The 22,569-nt window shown below is 29.6% G+C and overlaps 5 protein-coding genes across 5 annotated transcripts; 2 read left to right on the top strand and 3 right to left on the bottom strand.

Annotated features, from left to right (window-relative positions):
- Positions 1 to 278: 278 nt before the first annotated feature.
- Positions 279 to 2,586, top strand: LOC111676170 (transcription initiation factor TFIID subunit 5). The gene has a single exon (XM_023437091.2). The coding sequence runs from the start codon at positions 389 to 391 to the stop codon at positions 2,447 to 2,449; it is 2,061 nt and encodes a 686-aa protein (XP_023292859.1). The 5' UTR covers positions 279 to 388; the 3' UTR covers positions 2,450 to 2,586.
- On the bottom strand, positions 2,459 to 3,672 carry LOC111676171. The gene is made up of 3 exons (XM_023437092.2): positions 3,248 to 3,672; positions 3,010 to 3,188; positions 2,459 to 2,954 (listed from the first exon to the last, which is right to left on the bottom strand). The coding sequence occupies exons 1-3, from the start codon at positions 3,467 to 3,469 to the stop codon at positions 2,600 to 2,602; spliced, it is 756 nt and encodes a 251-aa protein (XP_023292860.2). The 5' UTR covers positions 3,470 to 3,672; the 3' UTR covers positions 2,459 to 2,599.
- Positions 3,673 to 3,814: 142 nt separating this feature from the next.
- Positions 3,815 to 5,508, bottom strand: LOC111676181 (sulfotransferase 1C4). Its single transcript, XM_023437103.2, has 5 exons — positions 5,259 to 5,508; positions 4,966 to 5,200; positions 4,601 to 4,805; positions 4,410 to 4,536; positions 3,815 to 4,287 (listed from the first exon to the last, which is right to left on the bottom strand). Exons 1-5 carry the CDS (start codon positions 5,413 to 5,415, stop codon positions 3,896 to 3,898), a joined length of 1,116 nt encoding a protein of 371 aa, XP_023292871.2. The 5' UTR covers positions 5,416 to 5,508; the 3' UTR covers positions 3,815 to 3,895.
- A 223-nt stretch (positions 5,509 to 5,731) lies between these two features.
- Positions 5,732 to 8,618, bottom strand: LOC111676176 (probable tyrosyl-DNA phosphodiesterase). Its single transcript, XM_023437097.2, has 6 exons — positions 8,444 to 8,618; positions 7,932 to 8,375; positions 7,766 to 7,868; positions 7,311 to 7,700; positions 6,597 to 7,188; positions 5,732 to 6,299 (listed from the first exon to the last, which is right to left on the bottom strand). Exons 1-6 carry the CDS (start codon positions 8,526 to 8,528, stop codon positions 6,168 to 6,170), a joined length of 1,746 nt encoding a protein of 581 aa, XP_023292865.2. The 5' UTR covers positions 8,529 to 8,618; the 3' UTR covers positions 5,732 to 6,167.
- Positions 8,619 to 9,332: 714 nt separating this feature from the next.
- On the top strand, positions 9,333 to 21,690 carry LOC111676173 (protein phosphatase PTC7 homolog). The gene is made up of 5 exons (XM_023437093.2): positions 9,333 to 10,233; positions 16,508 to 16,687; positions 17,844 to 18,160; positions 20,394 to 20,532; positions 20,606 to 21,690. Exons 1-5 carry the CDS (start codon positions 9,993 to 9,995, stop codon positions 20,653 to 20,655), a joined length of 927 nt encoding a protein of 308 aa, XP_023292861.1. The 5' UTR covers positions 9,333 to 9,992; the 3' UTR covers positions 20,656 to 21,690.
- Positions 21,691 to 22,569: the final 879 nt, after the last annotated feature.

Here is a 22,569-nt window from a genome sequence, read left to right on the forward strand (position 1 = left end):
GCCAGAGGCGTCGCCGCTGAGGGTTACGATTTTTCCCTCTCCCTACAAACTCATAATCGTCTCTACGAGGGGGGGGGATATATTTGTAATTTTTTCTGCCCGCAACAACTTTAAAATATATTATTTTTATTAAACAGTAATGATGTATTTTTTGTATTTCTTGTTTGCGTCAAACACTTTTGTTTGAAGTAAAAACAGCGACTCGAACTCTCGCATTGACAATACTTTTTTGACTACTATTTTTTACAGCTATGGAATTTTTGTTTTTTTCTTGGAATTTTTAGTATTTTTTTTCACTTCATTCATAAACAATACATTTTAGAGAAAAAAGTGGGAAAATAATTAAAAAAATATCACAAATATTAATATATGAACTTTTTCAATTATCATGAATTCAAATACATTAGTTAATGGTATTAGTGAATCTCCAGTTTCTGGAGAAATCAAACCCATGGCCGATAAACGTGATTTGCTGGCTTTGCTTAAACTCATCAAGAAGTATAATCTTAAACAAACCGAGGAATTGCTGTGCCAGGAGGCAAATATTAAGCCAGATGAATTGGAAGAAGTAGATGATAAAGAAATCACCACAATTTTATCCACCGCTCTAGGGGAAAATGTGGAAAATACAAGTGGAGAAGGTAAACCAGGTCCTGGAAGTGATCCTGAGTTGTATGATGCTGCCTATAGAGATTTGCGTAATTTTGTCGATGAATCGTTGGATATTTATAAACATGAATTGTTTATGGTTTTATATCCAATACTAGTTCAGATATATTTTAAACTAGTAGCGGGTGGCTATGCAAAGTCGGCTAGAGAGTTTGTGGAAAAATATGGACCCGACTTGGACTATTATTACAGGGAAGATTTACAAAATCTATTGCTGATAACTAAACGTTCAGAAATGGAAAATAACGATTGGTACACTTCCATGGAAACAGACAAATTTATTATACGCATGTCTCGCGATGCTCATTCGTTGTTCAAACGTCATATCCAGGATCGTAAGCAGGAGCTGGTTGCTGATATTGTGGCCAAGTATTTACACTTTGATACTTATGAAGGCACTGCTAGATCCAAAATACAATGTAATGCAACGGCTGGTTCTTTAATTGGAGAATCACGGCGTCAGGATAATAAGATAAGAGTCTACTATGGCCTATTAAAGGAAGTAGATTTTCAATCTATGACTACTCCCGCCCCCGCTGCTGTGGAAGAAGAAGATGACAATGATCCCGATGCCCCCGATAAGCCCAAAAAGAAGAAACCTAAGAAAGATCCGTTATTTTCTAAAAAATCCAAATCAGATCCCAATGCGCCCTCCATGGATCGTATTCCCTTGCCCGAGCTTAAAGATGCTGATAAATTAGAAAAACTTAAAGCCTTAAGAGAAGCGTCTAAACGTGTGGCACTCAATAAAGAATCATTGCCCTCTATATGCTTATACACAATTTTAAACTCCCACAATAGTGTTACTTGTTCGGAAATTTCTGAGGACTCCTATATGATGGCTGTGGGCTTTACAGATTCCAGTATAAAAGTATGGTCCCTAACACCCTCCAAATTAAGAGAAATGAAAAATGCTGAAATGCTCAAGGATATCGATAAAGATGCCGAAGATGTTTTAGTTCGCATGATGGATGATAGAACTGGTGAGTCGGCTAGAACGTTTTATGGCCACAGTGGACCAGTGTATAGATGTGCTTTTGCTCCAGAAAAAAATATGTTACTCTCCTGCTCAGAAGACACCACTATACGGCTGTGGTCCCTGCACACTTGGACGTGTATAGTGGTTTTTAAAGGTCACTTGTTTCCTGTTTGGGATGTCAGATTTTCCCCTCATGGCTATTATTTTGCTTCTTGTTCATATGACAAAACGGTACGTCTATGGGCTACGGATTCTAATCAACCGTTGAGAATATTTACGGGTCATCTTTCCGACGTTGATTGTGTGCAATTTCATCCCAATTCCAACTATATAGCTAGTGGTTCTAGTGATAGAACTGTTAGATTGTGGGATGTTTTAACCGGGCAACTGGTGCGTCTTATGACTGGTCACAAGGGACAAATAAATGCTTTATGTTTTTCCACTTGTGGCCGTTACTTGGCATCAGGCTCTTCCGATCATCATGTCCTAGTGTGGGATTTATCGCATGGCCAATTGGTTACCTCCTTGGTAAGACATACTGGCTCCATACAAACCATGTGTTTCAGCAGAGACGGCACTGTTTTGGCAGTAGGCGGTCTTGACTGTTACCTCACCTTATGGGATTTTACCAAATTGACTGAAGACTATATAACACAAAGCACCAATGCTTCGCACAATCCTGAGATTAGTGAAGGCGATACTTACTTATTGAGAGCTTTTCCCACCAAATCAACACCTTTTATGACATTGCATTTCACACGACGAAACTTGCTCTTGGCTGTGGGCACATTCAAATCATAAATTTTAGTGTTAAGTTAATATTTTTCTTTTAATTTTCTTTTTTAGTTTGTAAGTAAATGTTCTTTAATTCATTTATTCCCAATAAAGAGTTAAGATGTGTAATTTAAAAAGATAATAAATGATTTCTAAAATTAAAATTGTTTTCCGAACTTAATTGCTGTATTCCATGGGAACACATTCTTCGGCTGCCACATGCGTAGGCGAAGAGCCGTCTACCAAATGATCTGTAGGCTCACTATCTAACGATGGTTCATTACTAAACATTTCCGCCGGCACTGTGGCTGGAGCACGTTCTGGTATTAAATCCATAACCGAACGTTTAGATAACTGTCTCTCCACCTCTGCTTGAGTTTGCTGATTTACGCCCACTACATCTAAGTGATTAAAGGCTGTGTTAGCAATTTGATCAGAAGTTTCATTAACGGGAGCTGGAACAGAGTTCTTCTTTTTGCGTCCTCGTGTGGAACCGGTTGCGGAACCATTAAGACTTTGTTCTAGTTTGCGTCTTAAGAAGAAAAAAGTTAAAAACAATAACTTTAGTAACCAATTATTAAACTTACTTTTTCGTTTCTTTAGTAGCCTCATCCTCTGAAGATTCTTCAGTTTCTTCACTTTCCGAAGAAGTATTTTCAGGTTTCTCATACTGCAGCAGACGATCCAGGAGAAATGCTCTATCCCTAGATACTTTAAGCAGACGTCTTTGATTCGATCTTAAAGCATCTTGGAAAAATTCATTTTCCTTAAGAACAATTTTTTTCATTTAGATTTATAAGTCAATATTATTTAATGTTCACTTACATAGATCAAAAATTTTAGTTTTCTCTTTAAATATCTATACTGATTCTTATAATCCACATTACTGCTAGTGGCACCTCCTCCTCCTCCTTGGCGACTTTCCTCATTATCTTGACTATCTGAATCGGTGTCCTCATTCAATCCCATGTTTTGATCATTATTTTCATTCTGTTGTGCTGCTTGTTGTTCATTGGCCAAACTACGACAATACCATCCATCTAACATTTTATTTTTATCCAGTTTTTTAAGATTTCTTCAAATTTGGTTAAAAAACAATCGTGTTTGTTTACTTTTTATTTAAGCTAGAGATGGTAGTTTTTAGGTGATAGCGACTGCTATCGATAGAGATGTACTCGATTATTTAATTTAGTGATGATAACTACTTGCACAAATATTAGCGTTTTTTATTAAAAAAAACACTGCCGTTTTTAACAGATTTTGAAATATTTTATAAAATGTTTTATTAATCTTACTAGTTTAATACCACTTCTTGTAATTTATTTTACCATTGACTTGAATTATGAAATACTCTGTATCTTTATTCGAAAAACAATTCTAATGTGTATGTTAAGCATTTACATTTTATATTTTATTGCATCATTCACCATTTTATTAAAATTATTTAAATTATTCGTTATTTTTTATATTGTTTCATTTCTTCATCTCCTGCAATAATTTACTTTCATTTTCTGCTATCCATTTTTCGGCTTTCTCCAATAGACCTGGCACCTTCCGAAATTCATTATCCGAACCGCCCACTACACCTTTTCTTACAAAACCATCTTGTGATTTATTCAGTACTCCCACATCACTTAATTCTTGACTATTTACAGCAGTATTATTACGGAAATTTGAAATATTTAAATGATCCAACAACAGGGGCATTTTAGACTCGTCAAGAGGGCATTCCAAAAAGTTAGCAATTCTTTTAATAGAATCTTCAAGATTTTCCACCATATCCTCGTATTGAAGATACAAAACATTAGTGTCGTTTTTGTGTTGTTGCGCTTCTTTTAGGTGGCTGTAGTAGGGCATCCAGGGATCTAATAAAGAAGTAAGATTTTAATGTAATAATAAAAATTTACTGGAATTTCTTAGTAATTCGATTCGAAAAATGATTTTCTTTCCAAATCAAATTATTAATTAAACTCCTGTTTAACATTACTTAGACTCTTTTCAAAATATCCCCAATAACGTTCGAAATCACCTACATAACCCTGAGTACGAAATAAACGATTGAGATGATAAAAAGAAACTGCCACATCTTTGGGTCGTCGGGCTACATAAATGATCTTTTTGGAGAAATAATATAATTTACAAAAGATGTAAATGTTTTATTACATATTTTAAACTTACCTTACTTTTTTGTTCCTCGATACTGGGCGACAATAAAGAGAAAGGAAAATGTGATTTAATAAAACGTCTTTGTGTATTTGGCATGTCCGAAAAAAGCTTATAACCCGGTACTGATATGGTTTCTATAAATTCTTGATTTTCTTTACTGTAAGCATTTTCCTTTAAAAGTTCTTCCTTAATAGCGGGATGCATAAACAAATGGAATCTAAAAGGGATTAGAGAACATATTTATCAATTACTAAGTGCTGACTTTATAGTCATGTCTTAAGTTTAGAATCCAATCCATAGTTACGTATGGAATCTACTAGACTGTCTACAGTCTTGTCTATAGCATAGTCTATTGTATTATTTTCTTTTTTACTTACTCAAAAAACGGAAATCTTTGTGTTAACGGAAGACTTTTTGCCTTTGCAAAATCCAAATTATTTGCCAACAACCAAACCAATTCCTGAGTCCAAGTAGTACCGGAACGAGGAAAAGTAACTACCCAAATATCATTGGGGCGTGCTTGGAAATTATAATAAGATTCAGCTTCTTGCTTATATTTAAGTGGGAAGAAATACTTCTCAGGACCAACTTGTACAAAACCATTCTTTTCGCCTAGAATAATAAAAAAATCCATAGATTAAAAAAAAAACTACAATTATCTTAACTTTACCATGAAAATATTTTAATAGTTCCTTGTTGGTTTTCTCATCGAGTAGAGAAATTTCGTAGGGAAATTTTAATTTTGTTTTTAATGCCGCCATTCTATTAGCAACTGTTGAGTGCACAAGACATATCAATACAATGTTAACAGTGTAAGTGAAATTCATTTATAATTTTCTTATTTGTTTAATAACTATATAAAATAAAATATGTGTGTTTGTTTGCAATGAGACAATTAACAACGACTATCTGCTGCGTCAACAACTATATAACTACACATAGACCTTGCAACCAGTTTTTGTCTCTTCTTAATGGTTACAAAATAGAAACAAATCTTTAAAAGCTGTAACCGGTTTTTTTGATAAACATCGTTTGTAATAATTACTATTAATGTTCTTTGTTAATTAAAGTGAACATTTTGCTGCAGACAAATATTAAAAAATTTGAAATCAGTTTAGCTGTTATTAAACGAATAAATTTTGACATCTTGCAATTGAGGAGATTTTGTTAATTCGGTATATTTAATGAAATTTTTGATATAAAACCATTTTTATTTGCATTGTAAATAATTTTATATTTTTGTTCGTTATTAAATGGAACAATTAAGAAGAAAATTCAAAAAATAAATAGTATAACATTTTTCACATAAGTTTCTTAAAAAACTAAACAAAAATTATACATACAATATATATTTTTTAACGATTCACAAGAAACGAATAATTGCGTACTCTAGAGAAATGGCCATAAACCTGCAATGTAATTTAAACGCCAGTAGAATTACAAGTAAAAATATGAAAATAAATTTGTATGTGTATGTGTGTTTACATATATATAAAAAAGCATTAATAAATTCTTATCTGTTAGGGTTAACGATCTGCTGAGATTTTTTGTAAGAAATAAATAACTCTGAAAACTAACACTACATATGTAAATAGTCCATAAGAAAAGGTTTATCATCTGGACCGTATGGTGTTAGGGGAACATCATAGGGCAAAGGAAATGGTGGTATACCATCACGTGGTGCACCCAAAGGAAATGAATCTTCTCCGATCTGAAATTATTAAATAATTAAAAAAAATGGTTTTAATAGATTATAAAATCGATATATAGTGGAGACTATAGTGCAGAATAATGTAGTCCAGTCTACAGTCGTTACAATAGTACAGTCTATTGTCGAAACTATGGTCCAGTCTATAGTATATTACACTGTGTAATTGGGTCTATATTTTAATATTTACTGCCAACTATTGAGCAGTGTATAGTCGAAATTTTAGCCCAATAGAAGAGACTATTTACTAGTCTATAGTCTTAATTAATTATAGAACAAAAAAGGAAAAATAAAACTCACCACAAATTTTGGCAAAAACAGGACACCAACTTCATAATTAGCAATACGCAGACAAGGTGATATATTAACATTTTTATTATAGCAACCCCAGGCAGCCTTTGACAGATTAGCCGATGTTAAAATAAACCAATAAACAGACTTTTCCTCCAAATTGTATCTGGTATAAGACTTAATGTGAGGCATAGCACGAGAACGATGGCGTAATTTTGAACTCCACTGGTGTAGATATGTTTTAAGCCATGGCTGTTTGTCGTTAGTATTTTTACTGTATGGTAAACAGCCACCGCCCAACATACCATCGTGACTACGGCTGACATTACAGTAACTGGGATAGATCATTTTAAAGGGTGGCAGCTGTCGTATACCCAAAGGCATACCATCCTTACGTAGACTATTAAGAAAATCATGTTGTATCCATGCTTGAACATTGACACCCAAACTGCCAATACTGGAACTTTGACAGACAACTGGAATTTTTTCATCGACAGGACCACAATGTTTTTGTAGAAGACTACCAACACGTGGATGGCCCCAAGGATGACCGCGTGGACCTTCTCGATGTCCTCCGGGTACGGAGCCGATAAAGAAAACACTATGCGAAAACAAAATGAAAAAGTTGAAATAAAAATAGAAATTGCATAATTTTTAAGGATCGTAAAAATATTTATAAAGTTTTATTTATATTGAATATTTTAGTTTTAATAGTCAACTTACTTTATAGCGCTAAAATCAGACTTTCGTATACGCGCAATCCATGGCTGCAATTTAGCACATTTATATTCCACCAAATACAACATTAAATCTTGGCGAAAATTTGTAGGACTTTCACCAGATGTTGTGTCCGCATCTTCCGGCAAAGCTGGACATAAGGGACTTATCCATATGCCCTGGGTACGATTATGCCAATCATCTTCATAAAGATTGGCGGTCGATACCACCACTCTCATTGAACCATCTTTGTAACCCAGTAACATAACCTTAGAATGTGAAGTTGCAAATGGAGTGGGCATATTAATCTTAATAGCTGTTACTTGAGGCTTATGTTTATCGATTGTTAGTAATTCTGGAGTGTCATCACCATACAAAACTAACAAAGGGGTATTTCTTAAAAAATAATAATTTAAATTATTATATGCTACATAATTTGTTCAAAATGATAAAATAATTACAGTATGCCGGCAAAATAATAATGACCTAAAAGCCAGCCAATATCCACCATAAAATTGATTTGCACCGTACTCTCTATAATGCCCAGACTTTCATCTAAGATTTCTATTATTAAACAACAAAGAATAATAAGATATTTTTAACAAATTTCTTAAAGGAAGAAATTACCTTGCATTGTAACGCTTAAGGCTTCATTATGTGTTGGCTTTGAGTCTGTTATGGCAGTAAGGAAAAAATTATACGGTGCAGCTGCTTCTAATTTTTTAGCCATTTTTCCTTTTTCTACTACTACCGGTATATAGTCCCTAATGTTGCGTGCTATTTTTTGCTTCTTAGCCAAATTTGAATCATCACTTGCTTGCCGGGCTGTAGACGAGCTAGGTTGTGGTGATTTGGAACGTTTATCGCTAGTTTTAACAGTTTCCGCTTTCAAGGAGCTGGAAGAACCTTGAGGATTCTCTTCTTTCTTTTTTGGTTTTGCATCATCTTTAGGAAACAACTTTTCCAGTAATTTCAGTTGTTGCAACAGAATATCAACATTGGAAGACAGTTCATTGGGTATTTTATACTTATTAGTTTTGGGGTCTATACCCTTCTGGTAAATGTTGTCCACTGTAAAGAGAATGTTTTAGCAGATGTTCTTAATACATGTTTAACATTATATATTTTGTAAAGCTTACAATGCGGATGAGCAAATTCTCCAAAATGTATGGGATTCTTGCGATAACATTTCTCCGCATAAGGACACGGCTTTAAATTAGACATATTTTTTCACAAAATTCAACCAACAATTAAAACTGTTTAAATTTTTCAAACAAAAAAAACAGAAAACAGCGGCGGGCAGCTAAATCGAGACGCCGTTTAATATTGAAATTCACGGACGTACAAAATATTTCAGCTATGGTCGGCTTGAAAATAGTAGGTAATGTTATTAAAGTTATCGTTTAAAACTTTACTATACACAGTTTTTGAAATTTTAAATCGGAAATTTTTAATTGTAAAGTTTTTTTTATTCTTCTACTGATTATGGACATTCGCAGAAAATTTAACAGCCTGCCGCCTGAGCCATTGGTTTTGGTTGACGCAGATCTTGACAACGTAAAATTGCAATGATACCAAATTAGCAACTCTGTAATTAAGCAAATGAAATATGCACAGTGGTGTAAACGTTTTTAAATTCGTTCAATATGATATATTTAAAAATTTTTAATGAAAAATTAGAAACTTCTTTACGATTCTAAACAAATATTTATATTAAAGTGAAAAAATCAAGTTTCGTCAAATAATTTTTAATATTTTTGTACCTGTTTTTTTCTTAAAAAAAACGCAACAGGTTAATTTAATTTATACTGCATATATGTATTTGTTCTAATAACCTAAGAAGTAATAAATAATACAAAAGATATTTAGATTTATATGATAAATCTTATATCAAAATAGAACAGCAAAACAATTTTAAATTAAGTTGAAAACTTAGACGGCTCCAGGCGAATTTAAAGTGCCACCGAAATTTTAATGTCAGCCGCCGCCGTTGATGATGGTCGCGCAGTTCTTTGGTGGCAGCACTAATTTTCACATTCGTAAAAAATTTTCTTCTTGTTTCACGCGTAGTTTACGGAAAAGTCAGTTTTCTTATTAATATTAATCGTGTTGTTGTTAACAAAAATTTCGTCTAGCATTTTGTGTTAAGTTGATTACATAAACAATAAATAAATTAATAATATAAATTATTTTAAACGATCTAAACAACGATAAAGAAATAAAATCATTACGAGAAGAAAAAATGAATATTTTCAATTCCTTTTTGTTAGTCTTATTCGTTCCCCTTGTGACTTTGACGTAAATTAAAGAAGAGAAAGAGAAAAAGAATATAAAATAAATAGAAAATTCATAATTTATAGCCAAAAATAGAAAACGCGTAAATAATTATTAAATTTGTTTGAAAAATTTGATAAAAATAAAATAAATTTTCAATTGAAAAGCGTTTTAAAAGAAACGGTGCTTTAGTAATAAAACTGTGATTTTTGTAAATTTTATTAACGAACATTTTGTTTGGTATATCCTACCCTACCCCCTGCAAATCAATGGTGCAATTATAAAACGAGGAATCCCTAAGTAAATACTCGAACTTTACTTTCTTCCTTCTACTAGTACCAGTAATATAGTAGCTATACATATTGGCAGATACATACACTGCTGCAAAAGACATAAAAACCAAATAAGCGCAGCATGCACTCTTCCCTCAGTTGGACTTCGAGACTTATTTCGCGTGCCTTGCGCAATGGTTTCTCCACACTAATCGAAACAGCTACAAATGCAACCGCCTCTGGAGGGGCTAGTAAAGCTCGTCCTCATTTTATATCAGTAGTGTGTGGATTTCCCAAAGATTTCTTAACCTCCAAATATAAACCTGGTAAATATGGTGAAGATTCTTGGTTTAAAACCTCCACATCAAATGCTGATGTTTTAGGTAAGTGTTTTTGTGTTAATCTGTATATGTTATGAGAAGCGTATAAAGAAAATCCATCTGTTTAACTTATAATAAGAAAAACACGTGTAAAGGACTTTAAATTGATTAAGCCGACAGTTTTGTACACATGTTATCTATTGTTAGTCTATGCAGTGGTAGTCTGTCCGACTATTTGCCTACCTATTTTTATGTCTTTCCCTTTATCTACATGCTCTGCTTTTAGTCACAGTATATCATTACATAGCAGGGTTGGTAAAGTTAATGTAATATTACTTTTGTTGGTAAAATTCAAATGTAAACATTTCTGTGGAATCGTTATATCAATGTAAATTTTGAAAATTTAAACTATAAAAAATTTTTGAATTAGTTTTCAATTGAAATTATAATTTTCGTAACTGTTTCTATTTGTTTTATAAAGGAGATGTGTATTATTTTTTGTGTTCAAAATTGTCACCTTCAGAAATGCTTCTGTGAATGCATTAGACTCTAATGCATTAGACCCCAATGATTAGAGAGTCGATATTCATTCTATAGAACCGAGATTCATTCTATAAAATCATTATGAAATCAGTTCTATAATAGATTATTTTCATCTAGGGCAATTTAAGAGATTCTAAGGAAGCTTTAGAAAACATATATCCATTTTTGGGAACTGGTCAAGAACTAATTCTTTTTTTTGGCGATTTTAGTTTAACATTGGCTCGTACTTTTATTATTCTATTTAAATGTATAAGGCTTTATCGGGGCGTTATATAAGATTCAAGATTCAATCTGTAGAACCGTTTTCCTGTCAGTTTTATACAATTTTTAAAATTTAATTTCCCATCTTTGGTCTCTATAGACAGCATTACTAGTGCGTCTATTTGTTTGTTGTCTGCTGTAGACTTTTTGCTGTCTGATCGTTAAGATATTTTTCTCATATTTCCATTTTTTTATTTTGTATATTCATTCTATTATTTGCTTATGTTTTTAACACCACCATGTGACTATTTTTTTGTATTCATACAAATATTTTATAAATAATTTGTAGTGTGTATTGGAAATACATTTATCGAGAGCTGCATGTGTTTCTCTTATTCAATACAATAATTTGAAATTCGAGTAATCCTAATGCATTAAGTGTATGTGTATATGATATGAATAGATTTTAATTTGTTTATTGAATATGTTAAACACTTTAAAATTTATTTATTTAACACTTATAATATAAGAGGAGGTCCTTTTTTTTTGAAAATTAAAATCGATTTTTAAGTGGGTCATTAAAATAAGGATTTAAACGAATATAGTTGAAATGTTTGAAAAATAAACATGTGTGTTTAAGGTTTTTATAGAGAATTTTTCTGAAAAATTTGAAATGTATCTAAATCCCCTTTTACGTACCTCAATTTAGTCTGGTTCAAATCTACTATATCGGAAAATGAATACCTTGTCCTGTGTTGATCGAAATTTATTAGATAACAAAAAAGGACCAATATTTGATCTCAAAATTATTTAGTTAAACTTCAGTTTTATTATTGTTCATACCGTCCAAGGACATATAATTGTCCTGTGCTGTGAAGGAGTGATCCCTTACATAAAGAAATTAGTCTTTATAATGAAAATGTCAACTAAAGAGTATTTATAATATATATATTCTATATACATTGATAAAGTGTAGCAAGTATAGCTTAGTTGTCTTTGTAAACAATAATAATTCATTTTTATAAACAAAATATTTGGAATATATTAAACATTCTCTTTTGTTTTTTTTTACATTTTAGAAAATATTTAAATGTTTGCATTAAATCATTAATAAAACAATATTTTTAAAAACCTGTTTTTTCAAATGTTTAAGCATTTTTACTTTGCTTTTAAACTGTTAAAATGATCTCAATTACTTGTAAATAATCATAGCATTGCTTTTGTGTTTTTTACGTCTATCATTAAGTCTAAAGTTCATTTTCATCAAAATCCATTAAAATAAACTAAAGATTGATTGAATATTTGCTATAAAATATTTAAATTTGTCATTTATTAAGTTAAATTGTTAAGTTGTAAACAAAGTTAAATACTAAAGTAAGAAAAATAAAGTAATGTAACAAAGTTCATAATTAAAAAACTTGTTAAAAAATTCTACATAATCAAAATATAATTTAAGTTAAATTGATCGAATATTTTAGAGTGTTATTTTAATTTCAGACACGAGTTTTATATGTTTCAAATTTATTTACTTTAAACAATAGTTATTGTCAAAAATAAGTCTCTTATCAGTTTGACAGTAATAAAAATATAATATTAAAGTATCATACGTTTTATTTTAATTCCTTTTTATTTGAATTATTGAACTTATAAGCAAAATATGATCTTATAAAATTATAAATAATGTTTTATATTTATGTTTTTTATATTCTTTCTGATTTGATTTAATAGAAAATGAAATCACTGGGGGTCCAAAATAATACAAACAACAATTAATATAAACAATGTACATAGGAAAAAATATATCCTAAAATTCATCAGAAAAGTGCTATAACAGTTTCTTCTTGAGTTTTTCTTAAAAAATAAACTGTAGTTTGTTCTTTTTTGTAAACCATTTTTTAAAAATATTTAACCCAATTTCTACCAAGATCGACAAAAAAAATCAAGATTTCAAAAAATTCTTATAAAATCTTATTATCAATTAATAAATGAATTTTTTTTATGAATGATCAGCGTAATAAAATATTGTTATGGGAAATATATGAGACTCTGACGTATAAATATCATCACTTCGAATGAGAATGTATAACTGATATTTCAAACGAATTTTATGATTATAATACATACAAAAAAACATTGCTATTGATAATATAAAGCCGTAAAATGAGTCTCATCATAACAAAGGCTTTAAAATGTTTTTTAAGTTAATCAAAACAACAATTTTGAGAATTTGGTTTATTTTCTAACGTAATAAGTAAATAAATAAAATATATAAATTTGTTTATTTCGTGATATAATAAGCACACAATTTGTATTAAACAAAAGAAAATTTGAAAACCTTTTTCTGAAATAATAAGGGTTAAAATTAGACACAGGCACATCATGCAAATTAAGTTTATAGCAACATCTGTTTCTTAATTTTATCTATGTTAACTTGTTCGTAGTTTTTTCTACTCACCAAAGAAAGTATAATAAGAAAACTTAAATTTTTTATTTGATGGATATTTTTTTTTACAAAATTCAGTTAGTTATTTTTGCTACCATGGTTTTTATTTTAAAAGAAGTCAATAAAATTTAGCGTCTTGACATTTTCTTATGATCTATTTTAAGCTTTTTTCTTTAGGGTTTAAAAATGTACTGCTACTCAACAACGACCTGTACTGTGTAATTATTTAGGGTCTTATATACTTATTCATTAAATAAAATAGCATTATAAAAAGATAAGTTTATGGTATCGGACGGATTTTTGCTCGATTCATGTTATTTGGTTCATTGCTTTATATCATCATACCAAACAGGGCAGTTATATAGTCATTTTCAAGCGAATCAAATTTTGAGCACAACTAGACTTGGTTTTAAAAAACCTTTCAAATGATACCAAACATTGCAAAAAAATTAACTAAAAAGGGATTTTTTTTGTACGCGGTCCAGCTCACGAAAGGCCATCGATAGAATAGGAATATTTTGGGAGCCATTATAAAATATAACAAAGATTATTTGAAGCTTGGTAAAATATTAAATTAAATATGAAAAAAAAATGAAAATATTTTGGGTAACATCTAATTACATTACCGCGAATATTTTGAGGGGAGTAACTCAAGCACAATTTTTAATGAGTCGGTCTAATGAATACATCCTTTTTTTCAAACTAACTAACTAGTATAAACCCTCGAAAATTTAACAGTCTTTAAAAGGGGGAGATCGATTTTCTCTAAAGCTTAAATTGAAACTCATTTCTAAATACCACAGCGTTGGCAAAGTTAAATGATGTTAAATTAAGTTTTCAGGGAAATTGCTAAAAAAAGGACTAAATGCGTGCAAAAATTAAATTGATGTTGCAACCACATGGAAAACCTCTAACATGTGCCTCTTTAGGCACATCTTAATTAGAAGCACAGACTTTATTAGTGTTCATTAGAGAAACGTTTTAGGGGAAAATAGATACACAGTACCTTAAATCTTATGGCCAAGACTTGAGGCGAAAGCGATCAGCTAACTTATTATACTAGATAGATGTAGACTTAATACTTTAACAGAGATAAGTGTAACGTTACATTGTTTCTTATTGTTCTGTTGGTTTAACTAAGATATTGAGGAAAAAGAAACAGTTAAGCACTTTGTCTACCACTGTAACAGAATACAAGGATAAGGATGAAATAGCTTGGACATAAGTACTACGAAGAAAGTATCTTTATTCATGATTCTATATGTTATCTAAAGTAAGTAGACCTCAATGGTTCCCATGTGAGGGAGTAGTCGTATGTAGAATTTTTGGGAAAAAATTTGAATTTTCTGTAAAAGTATAAATTTTTGGTAAAAAATATATAATACAGGCAAAAGTTACACACTTAGGCTTATTTCTGCATAAACCGTAATAGGTGACGAAAACAAAATTTCATAAATTTGTAAAAAATAAACTAAGCTTTTTTCCTGAAACATGCTTAAACTTTTAAACTTATTGTTATAGTAATCGACAGAAAAGTAATAAATAATATAAAATGGAACAAGTAAGAGTGCTATATTCGGCTATGCTGAATCTTATATACCCTTCACCATAGTGTATTTTAAACATAATTGATCTTACAGTCTAGTTAATAAAAACATTAAAAAAATTTGAGTCGATTTAAGCCGAATGTTTCGGCGGCGGCTCAAGCAACTAAATATAGTTCGGCGGCTAAGCTCCGACTCGAAGCCGATCGACTTCGACCTCTGATTCATTGCTGGTAAACATTGACGAGACGTAGATTTTGTTTTTATTTATCGTAAAAAAAATTGTTTTAAAAAGCACTTGGAAAAAATTTGTGTTAGTTTTAAATTTCAAACTTACATTATTCGCATAAAAATTATTGTACAATAACTCACAATCTACTCTCATATAATTGAAAACGTTTTAAATACTTTTTTCTATTCATCAAAAAATATAGTTGCAAAACAAAAGGGAAAATTATTTTATTTAAACAAAAAATGCAAATCATATTTTTTTGCTGTGTATACTTTGTATGTTTGAATTCCAAACATACAAAAAAATACACAGCTGAATAAAACCAAATACATCTACACACACACGTGTACATCTTTTCCTATGTACAGTGTTTTTGTTGCTTTTTTAACAATTTTTTGATGAAATTTTCAGAGGTTGTCTCGGATTTTTGCTCATATCTCCGTTATTTACCGACCGATTTTGCTGATTTTAAATAGCGATCTTCTCGAAAGCATGTCTAATAGAATTATTGAAGATTCAGACATCGCCGATATCTGGGGTCCTCTAAAAACTGATTTCAACAGACAGACAGACAGACGGACATGGCTTAATCGACTCCGCTATCTATAAGGATCAAGAATATATATATACTTTATAGGGTCGGAAAATTATATTATAGAAATTACAAACGGAATGACAAACTTATATATACCCTTCTCACGAAAGTGAAGGGTATAAAAATAGGTGACACAATCGTATGCATTGCTTTACTTATTAATGATAAAATTTTGCAAACTTTTTAATTATAATTATGATATCATCTGTGTTTTTGCTTAAAAAAGAAAATTAAAAAAATAAAACAAGTTAGGGAGCTATATTTATTTGGCTGTGCCGAATCTTTAATACGCTTCACCGATAGGAAAACAATTTACAGTTACATTTCTGTGTATAAAAGGTTTTTAAAGTAACTTTACAAAATTATTTTTTTTTTCAATTTTGTGAAAAAGCTATGACTAAGTATGGTGCGATTGTGAACGTTTTTCTTTCTATGAACTGTATTGGTTTTAAACTTAAGTTTTTAAATATTTGTGAATAAAAAAATATTCTAACCGATTCCGCCAATTTTCAATTTACTTTGATTCGTTTTTACGTGATCGTATTTTACATAGATAGACGGACATAGCTAAATCGGATTTAAATTTTAATTTAATAAGGACCCAAAAAATATATACTTTGTTTGGTCTCAGATGAATATTTCTTGATGTTACACACGGAATTACAAAGCTCTATCACCACTAATAGTGGTGGAGGGTATGAAACTTCTATGACTTATTTAAATATTAAATTAATACAATAAAGATATAAATAATTATTTAATTTTAATTATATTTACAGGCGTTGCTGATGGTGTAGGTGGCTGGCGTAGTTATGGCATTGATCCCGGAGAGTTTTCATCATTTCTCATGAAAACCTGTGAACGTCTAGTCCACTGCGTTAATTTCAATCCACAACGACCTGTTAATCTTTTAGCATATAGTTATTGTGAATTATTGGAACAAAAGAAACCTATACTAGGTAAATGCAAATGAAAATAAAATATAAAAAAAAACAAAAACCAAAATAAAGTAAAAGCTAATTATTTATGCTACAATAACATGTAAACAATTAATGACGACATAACAATATTATTGATAAAAGCCACATTGTAGACAACAACACTTAAAAACTTTAAGGAGAATTTGTAGTTTTTTTTTTGTTTCCAATTTATAACAAATATTTGATTGTTTAATTAATAATTAACACTATCAATATCAATAAATATAATAAATAGACTAATAAATGTATTTAATCAAGGTATTGTAGGTGTTGTAATTGTATTAGTAGTACATATAGTTGTTGTTTGCTAAAAGTTTATTGTTATTTACTTATTTAGGGAAAAAAGTATTACATGAGCTTTAACACTTTGGTCAGTTCGTTTTGATAATGAACCATTTTTGCTATTTTTGTTTTTCACTGAGATTGGCAGGAGTGATAATAAAGTTTTTAAAAAAAATACAAAAAATAACAAAATAAATTGTAATTAGTGAAGAAAATTCAAACACAATTTGCTATAAGATAGTTTTTAAATAATTAATTACTTAAACACCTTTTCATGACAATTTATCAAAATAGATCTATAAAGCAAAATAGATCTATAAATGCTATCAATAATTCAGTTTAATAAGAAGAGTTTGATAGTAAATATGTTAATATAATTATCATTAAATTAAATTTTATTTAATTAATATTTTTATACAATTGTTATTATACAATAGTCTCCGAAAAATCTGTAATCAAGCTAATTAAATAAAAATGACTAGGTAAACAGTGTAGACTCATTAAAGAAAAAAAAAACATTTATATTTTATTTAATTGTATGTTGTTTGTGTTTTTGGAAGAATTGTTGTTGTGTGTGTTCTTTTAAATAAATTGTATTTTACAAAAAAAAGTGAAAAAAGTAAAAAAAATGTATTCAATAGGTTAAATTAGATTTTCATTTTGGCGTGTGTCCAGCAATTGTATTTTTTATTTGTTCTCTGTTATTTATTTTTTTTAGAACTGCGTTTATTGCGTTTATTTTAAAAATTATATATTATGGTTTATTTTTAAATTAAATAAGAAAAAATAATTTATTTATTTTACTAACAAATGTTTTTTTCTCCTTCTCTTACTTTTTGCTTATCATTCACAGGTAGCAGCACTGCTTGTGTTTTAGTCTTAAATCGTGAGAATTCTACGGTTTATACGGCGAATATTGGTGATAGCGGTTTTATGGTCGTACGCAAGGGCGAAATTGTTCATAAATCCGAAGAACAACAACATTATTTTAATACACCCTTCCAGTTGTCGTTGCCGCCACCCGGCCATGATCATAATGTCTTAAGTGATAGTCCTGATTCGGCGGATACCTTAAGTTTCCCCGTTAAAGAGGGTGATGTTATTTTAGTTGCCACAGATGGTGTCTTCGATAATGTTCCAGAAAAACTCTTATTGGATGTTTTAAAGGAGGCAAGTATTAATTAGAATTTACAAATTGAACTCAAAAAGATTTGAGATTAATAAAATTTAAATTTCAAATTGAAACATTAAAAAACCTGTAATATTAAGTGATAATATCGATTTGTTTTAAAAATTTTTTAAAATATTTTGTTGTAAAAACTTCAGTTAATAATGAAAAAATTTGGTTAAACATTTTTTGCGAAAATTCTATAGTCTAGTCTATAGTCTAGTCTATAGTCTAGTCTATAGTCTAGTCTATAGTCTAGTCTATAGTCTAGTCTATAGTCTAGTCTATAGGCTAGTCTATAGTTTAGTCTATAGTCTAGTCTATAGTCTAGTCTATAGTCTATTCTATAGTCTATTCTATAGTCTAGTCTATAGTCTAGTCTATAGTCTAGTCTATAGTCTAGTCTATAGTCTAGTCTATAGTCTAGTCTATAGTCTAGTCTATAGTCTAGTCTATAGTCTAGTCTATAGTCTAGTCTATAGTCTAGTCTATAGTCTAGTCTATAGTCTAGTCTATAGTCTAGTCTATAGTCTAGTCTATAGTCTAGTCTATAGTCTAGTCTATAGTCTAGTCTATAGTCTAGTCTATAGTCTAGTCTATAGTCTAGTCTATAGTCTAGTCTATAGTCTAGTCTATAGTCTAGTCTATAGTCTAGTCTATAGTCTAGTCTATAGTCTAGTCTATAGTCTAGTCTATAGTCTAGTCTATAGTCTAGTCTATAGTCTAGTCTATAGTCTAGTCTATAGTCTAGTCTATAGTCTAGTCTATAGTCTAGTCTATAGTCTAGTCTATAGTCTAGTCTATAGTCTAGTCTATAGTCTAGTCTATAGTCTAGTCTATAGTCTAGTCTATAGTCTAGTCTATAGTCTAGTCTATAGTCTAGTCTATAGTCTAGTCTATAGTTTAGTCTATAGTCTAGTCTATAGTCTAGTCTATAGTCTAGTCTATAGTCTAGTCTATAGTCTAGTCTATAGTCTAGTCTATAGTCTAGTCTATAGTCTAGTCTATAGTCTAGTCTATAGTCTAGTCTATAGTCTAGTCTATAGTCTAGTCTATAGTCTAGTCTATAGTCTAGTCTATAGTCTAGTCTATAGTCTAGTCTATAGTCTAGTCTATAGTCTAGTCTATAGTCTAGTCTATAGTCTAGTCTATAGTCTAGTCTATAGTCTAGTCTATAGTCTAGTCTATAGTCTAGTCTATAGTCTAGTCTATAGTCTAGTCTATAGTCTAGTCTATAGTCTAGTCTATAGTCTAGTCTATAGTCTAGTCTATAGTCTAGTCTATAGTCTAGTCTATAGTCTAGTCTATAGTCTAGTCTATAGTCTAGTCTATAGTCTAGTCTATAGTCTAGTCTATAGTCTAGTCTATAGTCTAGTCTATAGTCTAGTCTATAGTCTAGTCTATAGTCTAGTCTATAGTCTAGTCTATAGTCTAGTCAATAGTCTAGTCTATAGTCTAGTCTATAGTCTAGTCTATAGTCTAGTCTATAGTCTAGTCTATAGTCTAGTCTATAGTCTAGTCTATAGTCTAGTCTATAGTCTAGTCTATAGTCTAGTCTATAGTCTAGTCTAGTCTATAGTCTAGTCTAGTCTAGTCTATAGTCTAGTCTAGTCTAGTCTAGTCTATAGCCTATAGTCTAGTCTATAGTCTAGTCTATAGTCTAGTCTATAGTCTAGTCTATAGTCTAGTCTATAGTCTAGTCTATAGTCTAGTCTATAGTCTAGTCTATAGTCTAGTCTATAGTCTAGTCTATAGTCTAGTCTAGTCTAGTCTATAGTCTAGTCTATAGTCTAGTCTATAGTCTAGTCTATAGTCTAGTCTATAGTCTAGTCTATAGTCTAGTCTATAGTCTAGTCTATAGTCTAGTCTATAGTCTTTTCTATAGTCTAGTCTATAGTCTAGTCTATAGTCTAGTCTATAGTCTAGTCTATAGTTTAGTCTATAGTCTAGTCTATAGTCTAGTCTATAGTCTAGTCTATAGTCTAGTCTATAGTTAATTAAATTCATAATTATGAATTAAATTCATAATTATGAATCATAACAGTTTTAAAATTATTTTAACAGCATAAGAATTTTCGAAATTAAAATTTTTAAAAATTTTAGAGTGAAAAAATATATTTTAGGATTATTCAACATTTAGAGAATTTTGCAAAAAATATTTTGTAATTAATATCAACATTATGAATAATATAAAAAAACTCTTTTATAATTCATGTCTTAATTTTCCCATTACAGGTTGAGGGCGTCACAGATCCTGTCAAATTACAAATGACTGCCAACTCGCTGGCGCTGATGGCGCGTTCATTGTCATTTGATAGTGAATTTATGTCACCGTTTGCTATTAATGCTAGACGCAACAACATAAATGCAACGGGTATGTTGTTCAAAAAAAAAAAAAAATCAAATAATAAAACCCAAAACTAATTTTTTATTTTCCCACTTTACAGGAGGCAAACCTGATGATATAACTGTGGTACTCGCAACTGTAGCAATGTAATTTAATTTCTTTGATTCGTAGTAGTGATTATTATTTTTAATTTATATTTTTTAAGTTAATGCTAAATATCGATTTGTGTTTGAACAAAAAAACAGGATAATTATTCTATGTATTTTTTTCTTCTTTCGCAACTAAATTCATTTTTTTGTAATTAATGCGTGTTTAGACTTTCATCTACAATTGCAATTGTCATTTGCGTACGTTTTCGTCAATTGTCTCTTGTAACTTGTAATATGTCTTTTGTCTTTCATAACTGACTTATTAGATTAAGTTATTTAGTTAAATCTTAATTGTTCTGCTCTTGTCTCAATAGTCATTAGGTATAACTATTATAACAAATTAATAATTTTTACTTTCTCAGATCACTTCCACACACCACTCATTTTCTTTAGTAACATTTTTATATGTATAATTTTTGTTTTGTTAAGCTAATTTTTTGTTTGTTTAATAGTATCCATCTCATTTATGTGTATAATTTTTTTGTTTGTTTTTTTCCTTTTATTTTAATTGTTTAATTTCATTCATTATTTTTTCTTTTGTTTTCTATTTGTCTGTATGTATGTGTTAAACAAGTTCCTCAGGTCTTTTGTTGGCTAAGTTTAATTAATTTGTATTTGTTTTTGTGTTCTAATACAAATATTTTTTTGCTTTTGGCTTAAAAAAAACAAACAAACGATAAATCCCCGCTTAAAGAAAATCCCAATTAATTTTTTTAATAAATTTTGATTGTGTATTTATTTGTTTACGATCAAACGAAATTTTTAGCAAAATAATAAAACAAATGTTTTGTAATATTGTAAAAGAAAAGATGAGTAGTTGTACTATATAATGAAGCCTCTTAAAGTTAAAGAAACTAATTAAGCTTAGTGCAAACGATTAAACGATTTCTTAAAACTAAAAAAAACAGAACAAGCTTTAACATTATTTTTTTTCTAATAACCTACAAATATTTAATTTAAGTTATTTTATTAAGCGTTTCAAGAAAAGTTTACGAGTCTGTAAAAAAAATACAAAAAAGTTTAACAATTTTTTTAAGTATTTTGTTTTATTTGTTTTTATTAATTAGGACTTTTCGACTGAGTACAAAATTTTGTAAATTGGCTAATATTTTTATTTTTTTTATGTTTTTAATTTGCAATAAACAAGTAGAATACATACATTTTTTTCACAAAAATCTCTTAAAATTTACACATTAATGGCAAAATGTTTAATAAAATAAAATGTACATTCTATGAATTTAAAGAAAAATTTTTGTTTTTTATTTTTTCGTTATTTTATTAGTTTTTATTAGAATAATGATTTGCATTAAAACAACTTTTTAACACAACTAAGTTTTTTAACATATTTTTCTTTCGAATTTTTATTAATTATTCTCAAAAAGTTTACATTCTTAAAACAATTAAATACTTCATGAAAATGTCTTAATAATTTTAAAAAGTTTTTATATTCGAACTTAACAAATGCAAAAATGGTCCCTGGTATTTTATTTGTATGAATCCTAATTGAATTCTAATTTGAAGATTATTTTAACAACTTTATAATTGTTTTAATTAAAACTTCAAATTTTCGAAATTATGCTCGAAATTTGAAAATATAAGATTTGCATCTCGAATCAAATCAAAAATTATATTTTAATGAATACACAATTTTTTTCAAACACAACTTCGAATTTTCGAAATTAAGTTCGAAATTGAAAAATGTGAGTTTTGAACCTCAAATCAAATCCAAAATTATATTTTAATGAATTCGCATGATATAGAGAGAGTTTTAAAATTTTTCGAACATAAGTTCAAAAAAAAAAAAAATTAAAATTCAATTCAAATCTATATTTGTAGTTCGAAGTTGGAAAATCTAACACTCAATCCTCAACTAAATCCAAATCATATTCTTTTCAATCCTCACGATTATTAACAG

Source organism: Lucilia cuprina, chromosome 3, assembly GCF_022045245.1.
Source record: "Lucilia cuprina isolate Lc7/37 chromosome 3, ASM2204524v1, whole genome shotgun sequence".
NCBI classification, from domain to species: domain Eukaryota; kingdom Metazoa; phylum Arthropoda; class Insecta; order Diptera; family Calliphoridae; genus Lucilia; species Lucilia cuprina.

Excerpts from the sequence above, each read along its gene's own strand:
- LOC111676173 (XM_023437093.2), top strand. The coding sequence starts at position 9,993 with ATGCACTCTTCCCTCAGTTGGACTTCGAGACTTATTTCGCGTGCCTTG. Across the intron at positions 10,234-16,507 it reads ATCAAATGCTGATGTTTTAG|GCGTTGCTGATGGTGTAGGT; the intron begins GTAAGTGTTTTT and ends TTATATTTACAG. Across the intron at positions 20,533-20,605 it reads CAACAACATAAATGCAACGG|GAGGCAAACCTGATGATATA; the intron begins GTATGTTGTTCA and ends CCCACTTTACAG.
- LOC111676170 (XM_023437091.2), top strand. The coding sequence starts at position 389 with ATGAATTCAAATACATTAGTTAATGGTATTAGTGAATCTCCAGTTTCT.
- LOC111676181 (XM_023437103.2), bottom strand. The coding sequence starts at position 5,415 with ATGAATTTCACTTACACTGTTAACATTGTATTGATATGTCTTGTGCAC. Across the intron at positions 4,806-4,965 it reads CAAAGATTTCCGTTTTTTGA|ATTCCATTTGTTTATGCATC; the intron begins GTAAGTAAAAAA and ends AATCCCTTTTAG. Across the intron at positions 4,537-4,600 it reads TCGAGGAACAAAAAAGTAAG|ATCATTTATGTAGCCCGACG; the intron begins GTAAGTTTAAAA and ends TTCTCCAAAAAG.
- LOC111676171 (XM_023437092.2), bottom strand. The coding sequence starts at position 3,469 with ATGTTAGATGGATGGTATTGTCGTAGTTTGGCCAATGAACAACAAGCA. Across the intron at positions 3,189-3,247 it reads AACTAAAATTTTTGATCTAT|GAAAATGAATTTTTCCAAGA; the intron begins GTAAGTGAACAT and ends ATTGTTCTTAAG. Across the intron at positions 2,955-3,009 it reads GCTACTAAAGAAACGAAAAA|ACGCAAACTAGAACAAAGTC; the intron begins GTAAGTTTAATA and ends TTTCTTCTTAAG.
- LOC111676176 (XM_023437097.2), bottom strand. The coding sequence starts at position 8,528 with ATGTCTAATTTAAAGCCGTGTCCTTATGCGGAGAAATGTTATCGCAAG. Across the intron at positions 7,869-7,931 it reads CTTAAGCGTTACAATGCAAG|AAATCTTAGATGAAAGTCTG; the intron begins GTAATTTCTTCC and ends GTTTAATAATAG. Across the intron at positions 7,189-7,310 it reads TCTGATTTTAGCGCTATAAA|TGTTTTCTTTATCGGCTCCG; the intron begins GTAAGTTGACTA and ends GTTTTCGCATAG.